The sequence below is a fragment of the Parus major genome, chromosome 9 (genome assembly GCF_001522545.3).
Source record: "Parus major isolate Abel chromosome 9, Parus_major1.1, whole genome shotgun sequence".
Classification (NCBI taxonomy): Eukaryota; Metazoa; Chordata; class Aves; order Passeriformes; family Paridae; genus Parus; species Parus major.
The window spans coordinates 12,982,562-13,001,234 of NC_031778.1; the positions used below are offsets into that span (position 1 = coordinate 12,982,562).

Genomic DNA, 18,673 nt, shown 5'->3' on the forward strand with positions numbered 1-18,673 from the left:
CCTTCTCCAGCGCCACCCGCCGCCTGCGCGCCACGCCGCCCGCCCCGGGGCCCCGCGGGCTGCACCTCCTGTTCATGTTCACCAAGGCGGAGCGCAACCCCGCGCTCCGCGACAAGGCGCAGGCGGCGCTGCGCTCGCTGCTGCGGCACGGCCGCCTGGGCGCCGCCGATGTGCTGCACCTCCACCTCGTCACCGAGGGCGCCAGCCGCGACATCGGCCTCGGGCTGCTGAGGGACCTGCTGCGCGGCGCCGCCTTCCGCCACCAGGTGCGCGGGGGCCGAGGGGCGGGCCGGGAGCGAGCGGGGGCTCTGCCGGGATGGCCTGTGCGCTCTGCCCGCGGGACTCTGGGAACAGCAGTCCAGCGGGAAGGAACTCCTTCAGCCACCGAACGGGCCCGTGTGCCGGCTCCCAGCAGAGCGCTTCGCTCCCGCTCTCTGCTGGAGAAGCTCCCACCGCTCCCCAGGCTCGGGTGTCTTTATGGGCTTGTTCTGTGTCCCCGCTGTTTGCTGCTTGCGGGGAGGTGTCCTGGTGCAGCCCGGAGATTCTCAGCTGGGAGTGGGCAGCAGCGTGGCCTGGGAACACCTCCGGCACGCCACCTGTGCTGGAGAGGAGCAGTTGCTGTAAGCAGTGCTGCTCTTCTGCAGCCCCTGTTAGTCCTGCTTCAACATCTCGACACGAGGACCACGTGTGCTTGTATCTCGATGGTTTCCCGATCAGGAGACGAGGTTGGCCTCCTGCTAGTGGCTCTTGAGAGTGGGAATGGAGAGCCTGCAGGGGCTGGAGTGCATCCACATGGGATTGTTCCTACTGCCAGGGAAGTAGTTCTGCCTCCCAAATCCACAGCCAGTGTAGTTTATACAAAGTCGGGCTTTCCTTCACATTAAACAGGTATCTGAAAACTGGAGAGGCGTTAAGTTCAGAGATTCCAGGTAACCTGACTCTCCTGTCCTGAAGTGCTGCTGCAGAGCATTACTTGGAAGTGTCCTCTAGTCCTTCTGTTATTTCTTTTATTTCTCCTAAGTCCTGTTTTTCATATTAGCTGAACTCTGCCAAGATGTAACTAGAAGTGTAACCTTAACATTTTTCATACAGACACTTTCTGGTAAATAATTCTACTGCTCGTTTTCCTTAAAGAAGTCCTTTCCTAGTGCTGGCCCTCAGTCAGGTCGTGTACCCGTGCTGGGAGACCCACAGCACAGAGCAGTGCTTGGCTGTTTGGAGGGTGTGCACAGCTCCCTCAGGAGCATTCCTGCACTTCACAGCAAGATGGACTGACTGCCCCATGATGGTGCACTGGTGATGTCGTGCAACAGCCCAACCCACGTTTGTGGTATTATGTCCCCTGGAGAGGGAGGACCCCAGGCCACCATGGTGCGCACATCCCTTGCACCACATCCCCTTTGTGTGGGTGACTGCTTACTGCCATCTGCCCCTGTGGGAAACAAATTCTGCAGGCAGCCTTGCCAACCTCATTTCTCCAGAGCAACTTGGGCTGGGAGTTGGAAGCATGAGGTGATTTTTCTGCTGTGGATGGGCTCCTGTCTGTAGGTGCTTGTGGAGTCACAGCAAAACCAGGCTCATGGTGAGTATGTCTGGCACCAGAACTGGTCTCATGGGTGTAAGCAGGCAGCATGATCTTTAGGCCTCAGGTGAGATCTCACTGAGATCTGCTCAGTGGGACAGCTGCTTATCTATTTCCTGGCAGAGCCTGATGTACCTTGGTTTCACTGGCTAGCCTATGGTTGCCAGTATGTTTTGGACCAGTCCATTTCTCTGCTTTTAGGTATGGAGTAGAGGCTGTTCTACTTCTCAAGCATGCAGCTTTGTCTTAATCCTGTGCCAGTTTCTGGAATGCTAGCAGGTGACAGCACCTTCTATTCTTGTAGCCTACCCCATTCCTCTTCTTTACTAGTGGGAGACTTATGCCTAGCTTGGATTTCTGGTGCTCCTGCTAAAATGTTGATGGTTGATCCTGATGTTCAGGTAGCTCCAGCAGTAACCCATCTCTATCCTGAGGTGTCTTGTTTTCTGTTCCTCTTGGTGTGTGCAGAACATTCTCCTGGTTCTAATGCTGTTTTCCTAGCACAGGCCCAGATATAAGGCTTGATAAAGTGCTCAGGGTGAAGCTGGAGCTGCTGAGGCAGGACTAATAAAACCCTCTGAACTTTTGCCTTTTCTTCACGAGGAAGTGATTCAGGCTTTGCTTTTGGAGCTGCCCTTGCCCTCCCATCCTAGCAAAGCTGGGATCAGTCGGCTCCTCTGTTACAGTGAAGCCCAGAGTCAGACATGGTTCATAACCTTTGGGGGGCGAGTTGTGGGCAGCTTTTCTCTCTTCCCCAGGCGGATCCAGTAACTTTGAAGGTCTCCTGGAGCCTGAAGCAGCCGCCTGCAGCTCGGGAGCAGTGTACAGGGTGAGGGCAGAGGGGCTGTGGGGAGCAGGCGATGTGTGTTTGGGAGCAGCTTAGGCACTGGACCCTCCCGGCAGGACAGGGCAGGGCTGTCCGGCCGTGGGCAGTCGCTGCGTGGCGTCACCGCTGCCGCTGGCGGTGCAGATGTGTCCCAGATGTGCAGCCGGGCGCGCAGCGGGCGGCGGCGGCAGAGGGAGCCCGTGCTCCGCGTGTGCGGCCCGGAGGCGCGGGGAGGAGCCAGCCCGCCGCCGTCCTGCCCGAGCGGGGCCTCGGTGCGCTCCTTCCGGGGCTTTGTGACCTCTCCCGACCCCCGGCCAGCGGGAGGTGCCCGGCAGCGAGCCTGGGCCAGCTTCGGCCGACACTGTGCTTACACAGAGCACCCCATCTCCTGCCGCTCCAGGCTGTGTGCTGCGACTCCTTGTGCGATTCCTCTCTCTTACTGATTCCATTTCCCTGACATAATTACACGAACTACGCGTTTGGCTCTCTGCTCATCCTGGTTTCCTGTTCAGATGAGCCCCCCCCAGCTGCTGGGCTGCATGTAACTGTGCTGCCATCACACCATGCTTACGGAGACCTTTGAGGATGACCGACGTGGGAAGGAGGGAAAGTTAAAGGGAAGAGAAATGCAGGTTCTTTTTTCCTAGTGAATCAGTAGAAATTATCTTTATTCAGTGTGGGACGTGTATTTATAAAACTCTGCTTGCACAGGAAACCCCTAGGACTTTTCTTAATGTCCTCAGCAAACGTGGTCGGATTTAGCTACAGGGATTTACTAAGAGCTGTTACACAAATAAATAACGAAGTACAAAATTAGCAGCAGATCAACAAGCTGTGCTAAAGTCAGCAATGAGAAGGGAAAAAGGCTTCACAGTCCCAGAGAGGCTGCCTGGCCTGTGGCTGCAGGAACAAAATTCAGCTGCTCAGGAGTTTGCTTTGCAGAAGTACAAAAGGATGGGCAAAAGACATGTCATCATGTTTTCTTTGGCAGGAGTGGAAAGGCAGATGATACTGTGTCTGGAGTTCCAGGAGTACTTCTATAACTTTTGTCCACTGGTGCTTGGCAGTGTGCTCACTTCAGAGGTGACTGGAATCGGTTTGACATTTTTCACCCTTTCCTACACACCTCAGGCTATCTTTGCCGGATGCAGAAGGATGGTTACAGGTGCTATACTTCTTTTCCATGCTTCTCCAGTCCAGCCAGATGCCAAAGCTGCTCCTGCCATCCTGGGCATTCATGCAGCTCAGCAGGGCTGGGGTGAGGTGCTGCCTAATGGTAACAGTTTCCCTGCCTGCAGTGTCCTGGGGACCATGCTGTGCTATCCAAAGCCAGGTGTGGCTGCTGATGAGCTCTGCTAATGCACTTTCCTGGTACACGTTGTTCTGTGTTTTTCCTGCTGTTCTGCTGCAGGCCTTGGCTCCAAGCCCAGCAGCCAGGACAGCAGCAGCAGGGCTGCCTCGCCAAGGGACGTGCTGGCCACAGAGCCTGCTCAAGGGCTCCTACAGCACCTGGCTGATGGCAAGGAGCAGGGGCCAAGCGTGAGCATTTAGGCTGCCCTCTCCAGGACAGGGCCATAGGGTCGAGGCTGTGCCTGTCCTCTAGCTGTGCTGTGCTGTGGGCTCAGCTATCCTGGCCAGCACCAGGACAGACCCATCACCTCGCCACCTCACCTCATTTGGGTGCCACGAGCACAACCCAGTATCCAGTGAGCTCCACTCTGCTGTGAGACCGTGTTGGTCTGAGCAATGTGTTCTGCAAAAAGCTGTGGAAGGAAGAAGTTCCAGACTGCTCACTGCCTTGATCTCTACGCCAGCCTTGCTGAGCATCAGTGCAGCCCCTTGTGTGCCTCACAGAGAGGGTGGTCATTGTACCAGCACAGGCTCTAGAGCCACCTTCTCCTCTGAAACATTTGGCTTGGTTTAGGTTTTCTTTTAATTAAAAAAAAATAATTAAAAAAAGAAGTACTTGACCCTACATGTTTTAAGTATATAGTGCACGGCCCCTTGTTCTTAAGCAGATGAAGTTTTAGTAGGGAAAAGAAGTGAAACTGTAGAACTGTTGAAATAGTTTTGTTTGAAAGCAGCTTACAAAGATTGTGGCTTGTGTTCCCTGGTGAAGGCGAGGCCAGCTTCTGGAAGTGTCTTGGTACCCCTCAAACAAGGGCAATAGGTTCCCCTAACCAAAATTCCAATACTGCTGCAATGTCATGTCCTTGCTGGACTTTAGTTCCAGCAGGGCTTTTCCTGCTTTCCCTGACCTGAAGAAGGCAGCACAACCTCGAGTCTCCACACTCAAGTTCCTGCGCTCCCCCTTATCTGCACCAGGGTCATGTCCCTCATCTCTCTTAATTATCCTGAAAATCCCTCTCATTATCTTGTGTGATTCAATGACCTGTATCCTTCTGTGGGTACAATGAGCTGCATGAAAGTTCCTGTTCATTGGACTTTGACCAAAATAAATTATAAGCTTGTAAAATTTCAGTAGCTGGCAAGGTGCATTTGGGGTTGCTCCTGTTTCTGGGACATAGCCACAGCTGGCATGCCAGGGCTCGTGCTGGTGCATGGGCTCCCACAGGGCTGAGGGATGCAGAGCAGTGCTGGCTGAGCACCAGCAAAGCACCAGCACAGGCAGGCTGAGATCCATCTACAGAAGTTGCTCAGCTCTGCCGTAGCTCCTAATGTTTAGATTTTCATCAGCATGCTGTGGCCTGTCCTCCCTTTCCCCCTGCAGCCCCGCTGGGACGTGCTGCAGAGCTTGCCTCCATGCTGGGCTGAGGAGCAGGAAATCCAGGCTGCATCCCTGGCCCTGTCACAGCCTGCCTCTGTAGCAGGGAGCAAGCCTTGGTCCTCAGGGTAAGTGACGTGGTCTGGCTTGGGTCTAAAGCAGGATACCAGAGCCTGGAGCAAACTCTTGCCTCTTCTGATGGACTCCATATGGGAGACCAGATATGTTGCTTGCATCAGGCAGTAGGAACAGACCAAAGAAATAGCCCAAAACATGGAACACACTTGGTAATGTGATGTGGATTCAAGGCCCTACCCACCTTACAGTTACAAAATGGCTGTAAAAGTCCTCCTTTCCCTGCACTTGACCAATTCTTGTGTCAGGAGGATGTGCAGGGGCCAGGGCAGCCAGGCCCTGTTGTGCAGCTGCAGTGCCACCAGCACTGTTTGTACTTTATCCACCTCCTCCCATCACCCTGCACTGGTGGGGGCTGAGCAAAGGCTGCTGGAGCTGGGCCTGTCCCCAGAAGCGGCAGCTGAGTGGTGTTTCTGGTGTCTCTGCCAGGTAATAGTCCATGATGTGAACGAGCTGACAGAAAAGCTGTTTCCCATCGTTGAGGCCATGCAGAAACACTTCAGCGCTGGATCGGGGACCTACTACAGCGACTCCATCTTCTTCCTGTCAGTTGCAATGCATCGCATCATGCCCAAAGGTAGGTCTCTGCTGTTCTGCCTCCAGCAACACAGGCTCTCTTTCTTCTGCACAGAGATGTTATCCAGTGCTATTTAAAAAACAAAGTTAATGTTTAGGGATGGACTCCTAGAATTCTGCTCCTTCCTGCAGAGTGATGGACTCATCAATCCAAGACCACATCCAGGTCTCTGCTGGCATGAGTGACAGGAGGTTCTCCTTGTCACATGGCAGCTGGCCCTGCCTTTATGGCCTGAGATGATAGGAGATGTGAGACAGGAGCAAGCAGGCCTGTTCTGTTTGTGTTTACATCCCACTTCTCCTTGGGGTGCCAGCTGAAAGAGGTGCTGTGTATCTGTGGTGTAGCTCTGCACTCTTGAGCATCAGCAGAGTAGTTGTCGAGTCTTTCCTCTTGGCTTTAGGGAGCTTTTGGAAAGCTTTACTGATTAGCAACTGCTGATCATTTAAGCTCCCTTATTGTAACTCTGCTGTTACCAAGCAGAAACAGCAAGAACTCTGCAGGAAAACAAGGCAGCTGGCAGAAGGGGCTTGGCTCTGCTGGTGCCGTTTTCCTCCCCTGGCTGTGTGCAGTTGCCGCTCATGGTACCAGCATGCTGTCTAGTCTTTGGTTGCACAAGTAGGGTTTTGTGTCCTTGGGCTCCAAACCCCTTCACTGGAGCTCCTGTAGCCATACTTGTTTATTCCCTGTGCTGGTCCCTGGGCTCTCCCTGTCAGGTGCCTCACTGGCCTGACATACCAGTGATGGCACTATCCCTTCCTGGGCTGGTCACATGTCTCCCTGGGCATGGCAGGCTGCAGGTGGCAGTGGTGGCAAGGAGACCCGGCACCCCATCTGGCCATACACCTGCCCCAGGAGGTGCTGACCAGCCTCTCAAAGCTGTGGATGTCATGCAGTAGTGGCCTGTTCCCACATGTGTGCATCTTCCCAGGGCTAGCACCACTGGCAACAGCAGCTTCCTTGGCATCTGGAGCATCAGCCCAGCTCTAATACTCCCTGCAGACTTCCTACCACAGGTCTCAGGTGTACTCTTGCTGAGATGTGACCAGATATACTTCCCCTGTGCCCCTGCTTGGGGACTGGAATTGTGTCCCAGTTTGGCTCTACTCAGGAACTCCTACCTCTGGTCTGCTTCATGAGCCTTCCTGTGTCCTTTGTGGACTTCCCCCTGTCCTCCTGGCATGGCCTTTCCACACTGGCTCATTAAACAGTGGGCCAATGGTAGCCCTGAGGGTCCCATCCAAGCTCACTGATCATTACTCTGTGGGCTCCAGCAAATGTGTTCTACTTGGCTCTCCCTCAGACTTGGGTAATTTTGTGTGTGTCTGGTGCTGTCTGCACTGAATGCTTTGAAGTACACTGCATACAAATGATGGTATTAATGCTGGCTAATTCACTCCTTCTGATTCCCTGCTCTGTCTTTACTGTGTGCTAAAGATATCCCTGTCGTGCTGCCTGCCAGCAAGAAGCTGCTTGGTCTGAAATGCCTTTTCTCAGTTCATCAACCCATGAGGCGTCTCATCTCTTGGAAAGCTTGTTTGCTCTCCCTCAACCTGACAGGGCTTTCCATGGTCTGTTGGGGCACAGGATGTTTAAAGAGGCATTTTTACAGTTTCATGAGTTTAGTTTTTGTTTCAGAAGCTCCTAGTAAATTTGATTTATATTTCCCTTGCAAGGGAGGTCAGGTTTACTGTGTTGGGTGCCTGGTGATTTATGGGGCTGGCGGGGCTCACCACCCCCTCCCTGTGCAGCCTAGACTGAAGGAGAGGCATCAGGAAAGGCTGCAGCTCTGCTGCCCACTCACTGGCTTGTAGGTGATGTGGGAATGGCACTGGGCTCTTGTTGCCCTACTGACTCTGATGAGCTGGTATCTACTGGTCTGAAGAAGCCACCTTGCTAAGCTGGAGGAGAAAGGACCAAGCTTCTTTTTCAGGCAGCACTACCATTTTTCCTGGTGCATTTCTGTGCCATTTCTTCTGCCTTGAATGCTGTATTCTGCCCTGAGTGCTGTGTCTTTTTGTGCACCTCTCCAAGCACATCTGACTCCATATCATTCACTCCACTTTTTTGTGGAATCTAGATTTGACTGGAAGCTTGAGCATCCTCTAGCAGAAATGAAAGCCCATAGATATGTATGATATGATATAATATTAAACCCTCTGGTGTGTTCATTTGCATTTACATTAATCAGTCTATAGGGTTTTTTTTTCCAGTAGCAAGCAACCTTTGTACTAAAATTGGCTGGCTTGAGTTTACCAAATATATAATTTTTTGAAGAGAGGCATTTCCACAGTATCGTGATTTGTTTGGAACCTATTGTGATGGGGCACTGACTTTGCAAACTGGTGGCACTGAAAAGTGAACAGCAGGTTATTTATATTTTTTAAGGGACTTCTGTGGGACATGTGCTGGCTGCATGAACATTGCACTGAGGGTAATGGGATTTGCTACTCAGCTGCTCTGTCATTTACTGTTGCTTGGGACCTTTGCCCAAAAAACTTCAGATCTAAAACCTGCAGCTGCCAAGTTATAATATAACAGCTTCTTAGCTGGTGTAAATCACGGAACACTCTTGCCTTAAATGTCTTACATCAGTGGAGTTAATCTGATTTAAACCAGCTGGGGAGTTGGTATGCAGCACGCAGAAGTGCAGACTGCATAACTCTTGTCTGTGCTCGAGGCTCATAAATCCCGTTTTAATGTGGTGTGGCCAGGCCTGGGGAGCTGGAGCGGCACTTGATCCATCAGAATGGTTCTGCAAGGAAGAAGTGATGGGAAAGTTATGCAGAGAGGACAAGCAGGTTCAGGCTTAGAAGAAGCTGCCAGGATGAGGACAATGCCAGCATGAAATGGTGTCAAGACTTGCAGAGCAGTACAAAGAGGAGGAGGGAGAACAAGGACCCATACCTTTTCACTTTACTTTTCAGTATGCCCATCCAGAGGGGACCTCTTCCTTCCTGACTGGCTTTTATCCCTCTATCACTTATAATTTTAGTTGTGTGTAACTTCAGGGGACCCAGCAAGCTTTTTATCACCCTTCTATGGGTACATGAAAGAGCAATGCCTGGGCAGGTCTGTCGGTCAGGCAAGATCTGGGGACAGACTCTTGGTATCACAAGTGAGCGGAGGAGGAGCTGAGGTGACAGAAGGGTAGCCTGGGAAAGCTGGGAGCTCCCCAGGGAATTCTTGGCACCCATTCTTGGCCCAAGTCAGGTAGTTTTCAGGAAAAATTTGTTTAGCAAATTTTTTGTTTCCTCAGGAGGTAGTGGGCCAAGGGAGAGCCAGCAGCATCCAGCAGATTGGGTAGAGCTTTGAAAACTGCAATTTGGTGTTCAACTCCATTGGTGTTGCTGATAGTGCTGCAGCAGGATGGCCTGTGGGAGAATAAAGAGCAGAGGGGAAAAAGAGACATGACACAGAAGCAGCTTTGTGGCTTATCACTGCCAACTTAGACAAAGGATTGGTGTCCCTTAGCTCAGGGGAGATTCTGAAACCTGGCTGATGGTACCATGCTTCACATGGAGTAGGGTATTTAGCAGAACTTGGCTGAAGATGGTATTTCACAAATTTGAGGTAGCAGAGCTTCCTGGCTGGTACAAACAGCTGGCTGTCGTCATGGGGAGCAGCAGCATCTCTGGGCCTGGTGATCTCCTCCCCCCTGGCAGCATGTGGGGGATTTCTCAGGGTTTCTCTCTCACTGTCCAGGCCAGTCTGAAGGCAGAAACTGTGGTGAAGGCTGGGAAGATGAACACTGGCTGCAGAAGACCCCTGGGCTCTGCTGGGTGTGAGGTTAGCCCCCATGCTGCATCTTCCAGGAGTTGAAGATGCATCTGGGTACTTGCTGCCTGAAAACTCAGGAGCTTGTTCTGCTGGTGCGTTTGGTAAGGCTGTTCATAGGAGGCTTGTAGGGGAATTAAGAGGCAGTGGGAGAAGGGGTAAGTTTCTGTGTGACTAAATAAAGATGCAGAGCTATGAGGAAGGAGAACAGTGGAATTGATCATTATATATTGCCAAAATTTATGGCACATCAACATGGTCTCTTGGTAAAAAATGAAAGAGGTTTAGAGAGGGCAGTGGCTTATGTGTGGGATAAGCTTGGCTGACTGGGGCCCTCCAGTGTGGGAGGGGGCTGGCTGAAGGGGGTCATGGTGTGGTTCATGAAGCCATGAGCCATACAAAACAGAAGTTTGTACTGGGGAACAAAGGAACTGGGGGACATCAAAGTTGGTGAGAAGGGTGTTCAAAACAGAGTGTGGTGATCTGTAGAGCTCCTTTCTGCAGGATGTTGTAGGTGCTGTGCTGCCTCATGGAATGACAGCCAGCTGCTGTGTGATGGACAGCATGCCCTGGTGTGTCCTGGAGCTGCCAGCTGTGCAGGAGATGTCAGGAGGACACAGCTGTGGGTGGTGGGGGAAGCAGGGGTGGCTGCTGTGGGTGAATAAGCAGCTCTGTGTCTGGGGAGTGACTGCCAGCAGGGAGGTGTTCCTCTGGCTTCATAACAGGTATCCATACAGTGCCTGTGACACATCAGGATCTGTGGGAAGTCCAGTGGTCTCCCTGGCTTCAGACTCTGAACGGGGCAATTTCTCCAGCTCATTATCAACAGCTGTACTGATTGTTAAGCATAGACTACATTATAATGATGTTTGTCCAAGCAGCTTGGTAATGACCCAGCCCCAGTTGCTTGGGGTTTGGTGCTGCTTGCAGCAGGATCTAGATGCTGGCTCCGGTTTGGTCTCCCACGAAACTGGTATCAGCCTTTGTCTGCTCTGGGAGTACCAGCCCGGAGACAGAGGCCTCTGTGAACATCAGCTTATGCCTTTCCCACCGAGCAGAGCTGGGGGGAAGGCAAAGGCCAGACAGGAAACATGTTGGAGCAGGCACTGAGCTGTCCTGTGCTTTCTCAGGGCACTTTGCCAGTGCCAAGGCTGGGCACCTGGAGCACTCCTGCCTGGCTGTGAAGGTGGAGAGCCTGGAAGCTGTGGGAAGGGGTTAAAGTACAGATGTACCAGGAAAACAGTCTGTGTACTGGAATAATGCCTTGACTAGTAACTGTCTTCTGCTAGTATCCTTCTGGAAAAGCCCATAGGCAGCATCCTGAAGACATTGTTGATTGCTTTTGCAGAGATGGGTGCATGAGGATTCAACATTACATCTGCACTGTTTGAATCCACAGCACAGGATTGCCCAGGTCAGACTCTGTTTGCCTGTGGGGTGCCAGGTGCCCATGTGTGATGTGTCCCCTCTACAGCACCCATTTGCACCATATACATCCTGTGTCACACGGGGCATCAGAGGTCTCTGAGGTGGAGCCTGGCAGAGGCAGATGGGGAGGCATCATTCCCCCTTCTTCCTCCTGTCAGCTGCAGAGCAGCTCCTGGTGCACAGGGCAGCTGCCCACAGAACTCAGCAAATCACTGTAATAATTGTAGTAAGTGAGCATTTTGAAAGTGCGTCACTCCTGATCCTTTCCTGCTGGCTGAGCACTGCCATCATTGCTGAGCTCCACCACATCAGGGAATGCAGTGATGCAGCTGTTGGGAGAGGGCTGGGAGGAAAGTGCCCATGTCCCAGATGCTTCAGGCTTGATTGTGTGCTACCAACAGGGAGATGTTGGGAAAACGCACAGGATATTGGGGTCTGTGGCAGAGCCATGTGAATTGGGCCCCAGAGCCATGTGCTCCCAAACCACAGTTCCCAAGGGGTGCTGCAGTAGCTGAAGGGTTTACTTTCTGGCAAAAATGTTTCCATCTTTACTGGGATGGAGGGAATGTTAATAGTTTCTGATGTGCTTTCATAACCTACCTCCCTGCTTCATGCCACAAGCACGTTAAAAACAGCCAGATTCCCTTCCCAGCCTGTTTCTGAGCTGCATGCACTTATGTCAGATCCTGTGATGGGAAGGGAAGATGCTGGAGTGTTCATTTTGTGAGCAATAGGGATAGCTGTGCCAGCCATTGTTCCTTACTGGGGTGAGCCTGTTGTGCTGAGAGAGTTGTTTTCATGATGCTTTTCAGGAGCAGACAACAGCAGACCTCTGAATAAGCCCACCCCAGGTAAACACTGGAGGCTGTGGTCCTGTAGAAGGGTCCATTTCTGCTGAGATGAACTGCTAACCCCATCTGGCTGCCTGTGGGACATGGTTCTCCTGGCAGGAGAGTGCCTTGGCCCCAGCCCTGGTGTAGAGGAGGTGCCAGGAAGGGCTGCTGTGACAAAGGGGATGTGGCTGCTGCTCAGCAAGTGCCTGGAAGCCTTCTGGATGCTGCATCACAGCACAGACCCCTTCCCTGTGGCACTGCTGCCTCTGGGGCCAACGTGGCCTGCAGCCCCCGGGGGTAGTGTCACTTCTCATCATTTCCACTGCCTGCCCCTTGCTGCAGTGCCACCATCGATTATTTTTGGATGTCCTAGATCTGTCAGGCCAGGGCTGGCTGCTCCCCCTGCTCCCATGGAGCAGCAGGATCTCATCACCTGGTGCTGTGGTGGGTGCTGCTCTCCTCTCTCCAGCCAGACCTACTGCCCCATCCCTAAGGGGTTGGAAGCTGCTGGAGGTCACCCAGTGTTGATGCCAAGGCTGCTCCCCTCCACAGCCTCTCCCTGCTCATTAGAGCTTAGCAGGAAGAAACAAGGACAAAATCTGCCTGCAGCCCTTTCCCCCAGTGTGTGGAGTTAACTGGAATGTGAGCTTGGAAAATTTATTTTCCTGTATCTCTTTTTGGTTTCCCTTTCCATCTCACCTGCTCATTAGTTCACAGCTTTCCATCCACTGTTTTGTAATTTATAGCAGCCTGGAATCAAACCTTATTTTGTCTGATTAAAAGATTTCCTACTGCTCTTCCTCCTGCTCCAGAAAGTGTTTTTACACTCCTCCCCCAGCAGTAGCAGATATTAAATACAAGGTAAACAGCACTTCCATCCTGAAACCTATTGCGTGCTTAGTGATGTTGCTGCCTTGGAGTCCAGTTAAGAGCCAAGGTGTTGAGTACTGCTAAATATTAGTTCCTCAGACCTTCATAGATTATAAGAGGACACTTGGATGCTCAGGAAAAATTAATTTCCTGGAACAAAACACATCCATCTCCTGCTGAGTCTTCCCCTTCCCTCAGGAGATGGCTGCAGGGTGTGGAGCAAGGCGATCAAAGTGATGCCACTGTCAATACCTGGGAACACTGTTGCTGCTCCAGACCCCTGAGCTCACCCAGGTACCTGCCCTGCGTGGGTGGTAGCAATGATTTGTCATTTATCTCTAGCAGACAGCCTAATTTTTTAATTAGCTGATAGGCTGATTAGCTGCTGTGCTGCAGCCACAGCTCTGCTCTGCCGGGTGCCTAATCAGTGCTGCAGAAACCTGGTTAGCAGCCGGGCCACTGGGGCAGATCAGCTCCTGCGCTTCCCTGGAACTCTGTGTGCAGAGAGAGAGGCTGTTTGGTGGGGAGGTGGCTGCTGGGCTGTCCCAAAGAGCGGAGGGGACCCTTGGCTGCATGGCAGATGTGAGGACCTGTATTGAAAGCACACACCTGGAAGGTAAGCCTGGCGAGCTCTGCTGGTGCAGGGCTTTGTAGAATCATCTTCTCTTGGGAGGGTAGGCTCTGGAGCAGCACCATGTCCTGGGAAAGGGGACTGCAGCCCCCCCAGTTGCCAGCACAGTGGCTGCAAGCTCTGAGGAGCATGTCATGCTTGCACACGTGCGTGTGTGCCCCTGCCTTGGCTGTTTCCTCTGGGCGAGGCTCTCCGGTGGTGCTGAGGTCAGCTGGGCAGGCAGCAGTGATTAATCCTGGGCGCAGAGGGGAGGCTGTGTGTGGAGAAAACAAGGCCTGGCCAGGGGAGCACACAGCCAGAGAGGAAGCTGCTCACAACCCTGCTGACAGCAGCAGGGAGAGCAGCCAGGGGCAGCTGCCAGTGCGGGGGGTGAGCCAAACCCAGGGAGCCTCTAATGAAGGGCAGGATGGAGAACCCAGCATGTTTGTGTAAATAAACTGTGTGCCTCCACACTAGGCTTGTTGAGGTGCTGGCATCCCTGCTTGGCACTGCAGCTGTTCTCATGCTCTGCTCCCTGCTGCAGCTGAGGCTTTTGGGGACAGCTGGCTGCTGCTGCTGGGCAGTACCCTCTGGGTTGCACAGGGACCTCTGGAGCCTGTCACCCACTCTGTATCTATGCTTGGCCATGGTGCTGGCTGTGGGAGTGGAGTTTTTCTTGGCCACACATCTCTCTGAGCCAGTGAGGGCGGAGGATCCTGGTTTCACAGCCAGCACAGGCAGCTTTGTGGATCCGCACGTTGCTCCTGCAGGCACGCTGCCCGCTAGAGCTGGCGGCTGCTGCCATGCTCCAGGAGGTTTATTGCCCAACGCAGCCATCTAAGTCACTGTTGGTCCTTCACAGCTCCTTCTTCCCTTGGGATCTTGTCCTGTCATGATGGGGACAGCTAAAAAAAACCTGACTTACAAAAACATTGCTCAAAGCGATTTAGAGAGTTAGAGGAGCAGCTGTGCAGGTGTGCCCAGCATTTGCAGACCAGCAGACCTGAGATCCCCAGCCCTTCTGACTCCAACTCAGAGAGCTTTGGTTGCTTGATTCTCTTCCTTCTGGTGGTCCAAGTCAAGTGGCAAAATGAACAGCCACCCCCTGGCCCTTCCCCACTGTAGCCCCACAACACCAGAGCTGCAGCCAGCAGGGGACACTCCTGTCACTTGGCTGCACTGTGTCACCCATGCTGGGTGCAGCTGCTGCTGACCCTGTAAAAGGTTCTCTGAGCTGCTCTGCCTCCAGCTGCTCCCAGTCCCAGCCCTTGCCAGTCCCAGTCCCATCACCCAGCCACCACCCTGGGCTGCCTCCTGAAGGGTGGAGCGGGGTCTTGCCTCCCTGTGTTGCAGGACTGGCAAATGCTGGCTCCATGGGAAAAGGCAAGGTGGTCTGCCTGCGTCAGCAATCCCTGCAGTGCCCTGGTTGATCTCACCTCTTAAAGTACCTATGGCTCCAAAAGTCACTGCTGTGATGCAGAGGAGGTGTGGGGAGGTCAAGGTGCTCCCACCTGATATGTGCTGAGTGCCAGTTTAACAGCTGGACTCAATGATCTTAAAGGTCTTTTCCAATCTAAATAATTCCATGATTCTATGTAAGCATCAGATTGCTTAAGTCCTTAAAGACAGGTTTGTTGAAACACATGGAGGTGCCAGTGCAGAGGATGGTGGGAGCAGAGCCAAATTACCACCAGCTTTGGTGACAGGTGTTTGCCTCCAGAGTGTGTGTGAGATTTGGGCACAGTGCAGCCAGGTGGGGTGGTGTCCTGTCCCCTCCTGGTATCCCACTGTTGCTTGCAGCATCTCCTTTGCCAGACCAGCTGCAGGCAGGATTTTTCTGAGGGGGCTGAGCTTATGCTAACATGAGCCTGTCAGTGGGCTGGAGAGTTATAGCACATGCAGGATTTCAATTCTTGCTTCTACTCTACATCTATTAAACCACTGCTCAATTATCAATGATTTAGACTGCAATGTTTGCTGGACAGCTTCTGCCCTTTGTGCTGTGATTGCAGCTCTCCATTTCACTAATAAGTTCCTGGACACAACTCTTCCCTCTCCACTGCCAGTGCTGGCATGCTGCTTCCCCAGGTTTGGAGCCAAGGCCAGCACTTAGACCCCAGCCCTGCTCCTGCTGTCTGGGCTCAGCTTTGCCAGGGGAGTGACCCTTATACAGAAAAAGTTGTTGGGATGAGCATAAAGTACTTTGGCTGCAGAACAGTCTGTGCTGCTCTCAGCAGGTTCCTGCCTTTGCATCTCCACCTGACCCTTGTTCCATAGTCCTGTAATTATAAACCAAATGTTTACATTTTTTAGAGTCCATCTTCTCATGTCAGGTTAGGGGAAAGTGGTCCTGTTCCTTGGGCAGGTTCAAGACTGCCCATCTCTAGGCTGCTCTGAGCAATGGGAGCAGGTCCTAAAGGGCTGGAGGGGTAATAGCTTCTGTTTATTGCTCACTGTATGACATCCCCAGAACCCTGGCTAGGTCCATCAAAGCAGCTCATCTCCTCCCTATGTCCCCTGCTGCCATTCATGATCCTGCCTGACATTTCTGGGAAGAGGAATTTCATAGAATCTTACAATGGTTTAGGTTGGAAGGGACCCTAAAGTTCATCTGTGTCCAGCCCCCCTGCCAGGGACAGCTGTGTTACCCGGTAGAGCAGGTTGCTCATTTAGACCAAATTTGCTCCTACGTGTCACTCCAGTGGTGGGCTGGCCTGGCTCACTGCACACCTCCTCTATCCCTGCTCTGCCCTGGGGCAGTTTTTGGGGTCCATGCTTCCTGGGAAGGGCTGTTAGACTTGCTGCAGAAGCTGCCCCCTGCCACAGGGGCTCCTGGGTGCCTTTCAGAGCATCCAGACAACCTGCTGTGCCCGTCAGAACACCAATGGGGTTCCTGTCTGTGTGCTGTCATAGCCCCACTGGGTTCTGGCAGAGAATGTGCAGCAGTGGGACACGGGGATATGACCTCTGCCTGCCTCTGCCCCCTCAGTGGATGAGGTTGTGGGATGAGGCATCTCTCATCTGGCCATTCTCCTCTGTACAGGGCCAGGGGGAAGTTTTGAGCCAAGCCTGGAGCACAGCCCTGCTGTAGGCTGCAGTAAAAGATTACAATCTTCAAATGGGGCCAACCTGTGCTATAAAGCTGTCACTGCTATTGTAGACCATCTCTGCTCTGAGTGGCTCTGGAACCCTTTCCATGCCATGGCTGGAAGAGCTGGAGCTGAACAGAGTGGAGACAGAGTGAATACATATTACACAGTATGGCAAAGTTAAAAAAGTCACTACTGAGCAGAACAGTCAGCCTTTTCCTACGTTTCCAGCTGGATCTCTCTGAGCATCTTGTGTCTAAGAGAGCACACGATTCCTCCACCCCCACATGGGCAGGCAGGACAAAGCACTTGGTAGAAGGGCGAAAGAGCATGATACATCATAAATATTAGTGCCTGGCCCCTTGCCAGTCCTAAGCAGAGAAATCATCCCAGCCATTAATCTGTGCGTGCAAGCTGCATCTGGCAAAGTGATGCTTAATGTTGCCCATGCTAACTTACGTCTCACTGTTGCAATTCATGCTTGCTTTAACAAAAAAAAAATAAAATTTCAAAAAATTAAAACAAAAAAGGTACTTGGTGCTTTCTGGGTCAAATTTCTTAGTGAGTATTTCCTGGGGGAAACACAGGGCATAGCATGGACCAGTGTGGTGGGGTGAGCCAAAATGGGAAGCCTCTAATGAAGAGCAGGATGGAGAACCCAGGGTGTTTGTGTATGTAAACTGTGTGTCTCTATGCTGGGCTTTTTGTGGCAGTGGCATCCCTGCCTGGCACTGCAGCTGTGCTCAGCTCCCTGCTCAGCCAAGGCTTCTGGGGACAGCTGGCTGGGCAGCATGCTCTGGGTTGCACAGGGACCCTCCAGAGCCTTTCACCCATTGAGGTGCTGGGGCAGGCAGGGTTGGAATTGGAGCCTACTCCAGCTCCTTTCATTCTCCATTGTGATTAATTGCAGTTGGTGTTCATCTGTAATTTTAGAGAACAATAGGATGACGTGCCTCAGTTAATTGAAACCTGATGAGGCGTCATATGGCTGCTGTGCACTAGGGTGAGTGGTGCTGGGATGCCTCTGGGAATCCCATCCCTTCTTCCCAGCCTCAGCAGTACCTTGTAGGGCTCAGGCTCCCCACATTTCCATGGAGCTGAGTTTGTGCTGTAAGTCCAAGGTCTTCTTGTCCTGGGATTTTGTGACCAGTCTGGGTATTCTCAAGTGTGGTAATATTTGGGATTTGGGGGCTTGCCCCACTGTAGTTTGGGCCACTGAAGAGGTTTGATGCATTTGGTATACATGTTTTGTTCCCCATTGCAGAAATCCACTGCTCTGCTGATTCATATAACTTGAGTTGCACTGGGCATTTCTGAGGCAGTTCAGAAGGCTGGGGGAAATTGCTTTCAGGTCAAGACCTGCTTTAGCCTGTGGTGAATTACTGTGCCTGGGGTTTAAATCTTTGCAAACAGAGGATTATGTTGATGGTAAATACTAGGTAGGCCTGAGGATTGCTGTACTGACGGCTGAAGGAAGCATGGCCTTTCCCTTTAGCAGATACAGCATGATGGATGTTAAAAAAATAAATTGAGATACAGCCCAAGTTGTAGCTTAGACACTATTTCTCCTTGATTTATATTTCTGCTTGGGTGCTTCGCAGTGTAAGCAGTATATTTCTTGCTTAACCTCACAGGGCCTTTTTGTTCTTAAATGAGGACAATGTGGTAGGTATGACCAACTGCCAAGAGTCTCAGATTAGTGCAAGATCTGCAAAAAATTCAGGGCTGCTGTATAGCCCAGCATCTGCTTGAAATACAAACACCAAGCAATGAACACTTAAAAATGCAAAACTGCACTCCTGTGCTGGGGGATAACTGCTGGTGCCTGGCTGCTCTTGGTGCCTCTGGGTCTCTAGTCCCATGGTGGCTTTGGGGGCTGAAAACAGAGCAATTGCCTCCTGCTCTCAGCAGCCAGGTGTAGCTAGCAGCCTGTCCCAAGCACAACAGGGTGAGGGGATGAGAAACCATGGTAGTGGGAAGGCTGGAGCATGGGCACTGCCCCAGCAACAGCAGCCTGATGGGAAGTCCTGCCTGCAGGTACTGAACAGGAGGAAGGATAAAGGTTTGGTTTGCTACTCTGGAAGTGGTGGTGACAGGCAGGTCTAGCCTGCAGAGAGCTGTAAGGACACCTGTGCATGATGAGTGGGACCGAAACAGGTTAACACAGCCTTACAATCCAATTAGTGCCAAGTGCTAAGCAAGCTGGCCAATTTGCTCTTGGCTT

At 52.2% G+C, this 18,673-nt stretch overlaps 1 protein-coding gene across 1 annotated transcript in view; it reads left to right on the forward strand.

The window, feature by feature from the left end:
• Window positions 1–5: 5 nt before the first annotated feature.
• The window catches only part of XXYLT1 (xyloside xylosyltransferase 1), a gene marked incomplete at its 5' end in the record, with an annotated part of 33,205 nt that continues 14,537 nt past the window's right edge, over window positions 6–18,673 (forward strand). Inside the window, 2 exons of the mRNA XM_015637079.2 lie at window positions 6–266; window positions 5,698–5,845. Of these exons, the coding sequence (XP_015492565.1) occupies window positions 6–266; window positions 5,698–5,845 (409 nt within the window). The remainder of the gene's footprint in view (window positions 267–5,697; window positions 5,846–18,673) is intronic.